The sequence below is a fragment of the Rana temporaria genome, chromosome 10 (assembly GCF_905171775.1).
Source record: "Rana temporaria chromosome 10, aRanTem1.1, whole genome shotgun sequence".
NCBI lineage: Eukaryota > Metazoa > Chordata > Amphibia > Anura > Ranidae > Rana > Rana temporaria.
The window spans coordinates 151,757,861-151,761,199 of NC_053498.1; the positions used below are offsets into that span (position 1 = coordinate 151,757,861).

General features: G+C 46.2%; 1 protein-coding gene across 1 annotated transcript in view; it reads left to right on the forward strand.

The window, feature by feature from the left end:
* C10H1orf174 (chromosome 10 C1orf174 homolog) overlaps positions 1 to 3,130 on the forward strand; it is a 16,295-nt gene extending 13,165 nt beyond the window's left edge. The window contains exons 4-5 of the mRNA XM_040326556.1: positions 1,200 to 1,322; positions 2,788 to 3,130. Of these exons, the coding sequence (XP_040182490.1) occupies positions 1,200 to 1,322 (123 nt within the window). The 3' untranslated portion in view covers positions 2,788 to 3,130. The remainder of the gene's footprint in view (positions 1 to 1,199; positions 1,323 to 2,787) is intronic.
* The last annotated feature ends 209 nt before the right edge of the window (positions 3,131 to 3,339 follow it).

Below are 3,339 nucleotides of genomic sequence, written 5' to 3' on the forward strand. Positions count from 1 at the left end.
CTCTCTCTCTCTCTCTCTCTCTCTCTCCTCTATTCTCTCTCTCTCTCTCTCTCCTCTATTCTCTCTCTCTCTCTCTCTCTCTCTCCTCTATTCTCTCTCTCTCTCTCTCTCTCTCCTCTATTCTCTCCTCTATTCTCTCCTCTATTCTCTCTCTCTCTTTTTCTCTCTCTTTTTCTCTCTCTTTTTCTCTCTCTTTTCTCTCTTCTCTTTTCTCTCTCTCTCTCTTTCTTTCTTTCTTTCTTTTTCTCTCTCTTTTTTTTCTCTCTCTCTCTCTCTCTTTCTTTTTTTCTCTCTCTCCTGACTTCTTAGGATGTGTATTAACCACTTGCCTACCTGGCACTTTTACCCCCTCCCCCCAGGCCAATTTTCGTCTCTCAGCGCTGTCACACTTTGAATGACAATTGCACTGTCATACACCACTGTACACATATGCCATTTTTATCATTTTATCACCCCCCCCCCCTTACAGTTTCCTCTCAGTATCCCTGCAAAGTGCCACACATGCCTGTTGATCCTGCCAGTGAAGTCCACCTAAAGCAGCTTCCTGTGATGGGGTGACAACGATTCTGAATTCAGAGCAGTGTTGTCACACTCGTGTGGGAGGTGCTTGCAGTACAATGAGCTGAGGAGATGTCTCAGGGGGCGTTGCTATCAGAATTAATACTTTTAATTCAATCAGCACCCGGCCACGCCCAGTCCCGCCCACTGCTTCCTGGATGATTCACAGCACTGACACTCCCCCACTGAGAGCTGCAGTGTCGGCGATGGGGGAGGAGACACCAATGAGGGAGGGATTTGGCTCCATTGGGGGAGGTGTTTATTTTATGGGGCGTGTCTCTGGATTTGGGGTTTATTCGGACTGTAATACAGAAGCCTTCGGTTTGTATGAAGACCTCACATTGTGTTTATTTTATGGGGCGTGTCCTCACATTGTGTTTATTTTATGGGGCGTGTCCTCACATTGTGTTTATTTTATGGGCGTGTCCTCACATTGCGTTTATTTTATGGGGCGTGTCCTCACATTGTGTTTATTTTATGGGGCGTGTCCTCACATTGCGTTTATTTTATGGGGAGTGTCCTCACATTGTATTTATTTTATGGGGCGTGTCCTCACATTGTGTTTATGTTATGGGGCGTGTCCTCATGTTGTGTTTATTTTATGGGGCGTGTCCTCACATTGCGTTTATTTTGCGGTTTAGGACTTCCCTCCAGTGGCCACATCCTGCGCTTCCATGAGCCGAAGAGAACTGAGGAATCTTCACTTCAGAGCCAAGGAGGACGATGACGACGATGAAGAGCTGAATAATGAAGACGCTCTTTAGGTAAGAAGGCGACACGTTAACCACTTCAGCCCCGGACCATTTAGCTGGCCAAAGACCAGAGCACTTTTTGCGATTCGGCGCTGTTACTTTAACTGACAATTGCGCGGTTGTGCGACGTGGCTCCCAAACAAAATTGGCGTCCTTTTTTTCCCACAAATAGAGCTTTCTTTTGGTGGTATTTGATCACCTCTGCGATTTTAATTTTTTGCGCTATAAACAAAAATAGAGCGACAATTTTGAAAAAAAATCTATATTTTTTACTTTTTGCTATAATAAATATCCCCAAAAAATATCGAAAAAAAACTTATTTTTTCCTCAGTTTAGGGCGATACGTATTCTTCTACATATTTTGGTAAAAAAATCGCAATAAGCGTTTATTGATTGGTTTGCGAAAAAGTTATAGCGTCTACAATATAGGGTATAGAATTATGGCTTTTTTATTTTATTTTTACTAGTAATGGCGCCAATCAGACATTATTTTTATTTTATTTTTTTTACCGTGCCTGCGACATTATGGCGGACACATCAGACACTTTTGACGCCGTTTTGGGACCATTGTCATTGATACAGCGATCGGAGCTATACAAATGCACTGATTACTATGTAAATGACACTGGCAGGGAAGGGGTTAACCAGTAGGGGGCGAGGAAGGGGTTAAGTGTGTCCTAGGGAGTGATTCTAGCTGTAAGGGGGCTACGTGTGACACGACACTGATCACCCCTCCCGATTACAGGGAACAAACGATCAGTGTCCTGTCACTAGGAAGAACGGGGAAATGCCTGGTCTACATCAGTATTTCCCGTTCTTCTTCCCCCTCTGTGAGACAATCGTGGGACTCCTGGCGGACATCGAGTCCTTGGGACCCGCGATCACACTCACGGGGCTTGCGGCGGGCGCCCACAATGCCACGTCTTAAAGGCGACGTACAGGTACGTTACTCTGCCTGTATGTTCCATTCTGCCACCGTATATCGGGGTGAGCCGGTCGGCAGGCGGTTAAATGTGGAGCTTCTAAAAAATGGTGAAATACATGCGAGGGTTGCCCCGGTATTGGTGCCGATACAAAGTATTTCCAAGAGTAGTGATAAAAATGCTCCAAAACCGATATCTTTGCGGTACTTTCTAATGAAAAATGCAGATGTGCGCAAATTTTTTTTTTTTTATAACTGTCCCCGGTAGGTAAGTAGTTATAGGGATCGTTGAATCGCCCCGGTAGGTGAGTAGTTATGGATCGTTGAATCGCCCCAGTAGGTGAGTAGTTATGGATCGTTGAATCGCCCCAGTAGGTGAGTAGTTATGGATCGTTGAATCGCCCCAGTAGGTGAGTAGTTATGGATCGTTGAATCGCCCCAGTAGGTGAGTAGTTATGGATCGTTGAATCGCCCCAGTAGGTGAGTAGTTATGGATCGTTGATCTGATTGACAAGTTGACAATCAATACTGAGGTTTCTTTGTTTTCCTCCTCAGGACTCCGCCATTTGTCTTCCCAGACATGAAGATTGGTGGACCTTCTGCCTTGTGACACGCCCTCTCTCATTGGTCCAAACCAAAGTGCTTTTATATTTTCCATGGAGACCCCGACCCCCCCCCCCCAGTTGGACTGAATGGTTTTCTAGAAGTTCCGTTGTTTTTAGTGTTGGGAATCCTGGATCTGCACTAGAATGCTGCCACCACCTTCATAACCTTAACATTGGGGCATTGCCATTGGTGGGCGTCGTCTGTTTCTGATGTCATGCCTGGAGGAGGAGCCCAGACACAATGATATGTAATTTATATTAAATTGTTTTATATATATTGATGTTCATATGTATAACATTCTACAGATTGTTGGGGAATATCATCCTGTTATTTTTGTTAATTGTAATTGGAAGTCGGCCTACAGTTCCGCCCCGCCGCCAGGGTGGTCTGAGCGGCCCCCGCCCTGCCGCCAGGGTGGTCTGAGCGGCCCCCGCCCTGCCGCCAGGGTGGTCTGAGCGGCCCCCGCCCTGCCGCCAGGGTGGTCTGAGCGGCCCTGCCGCC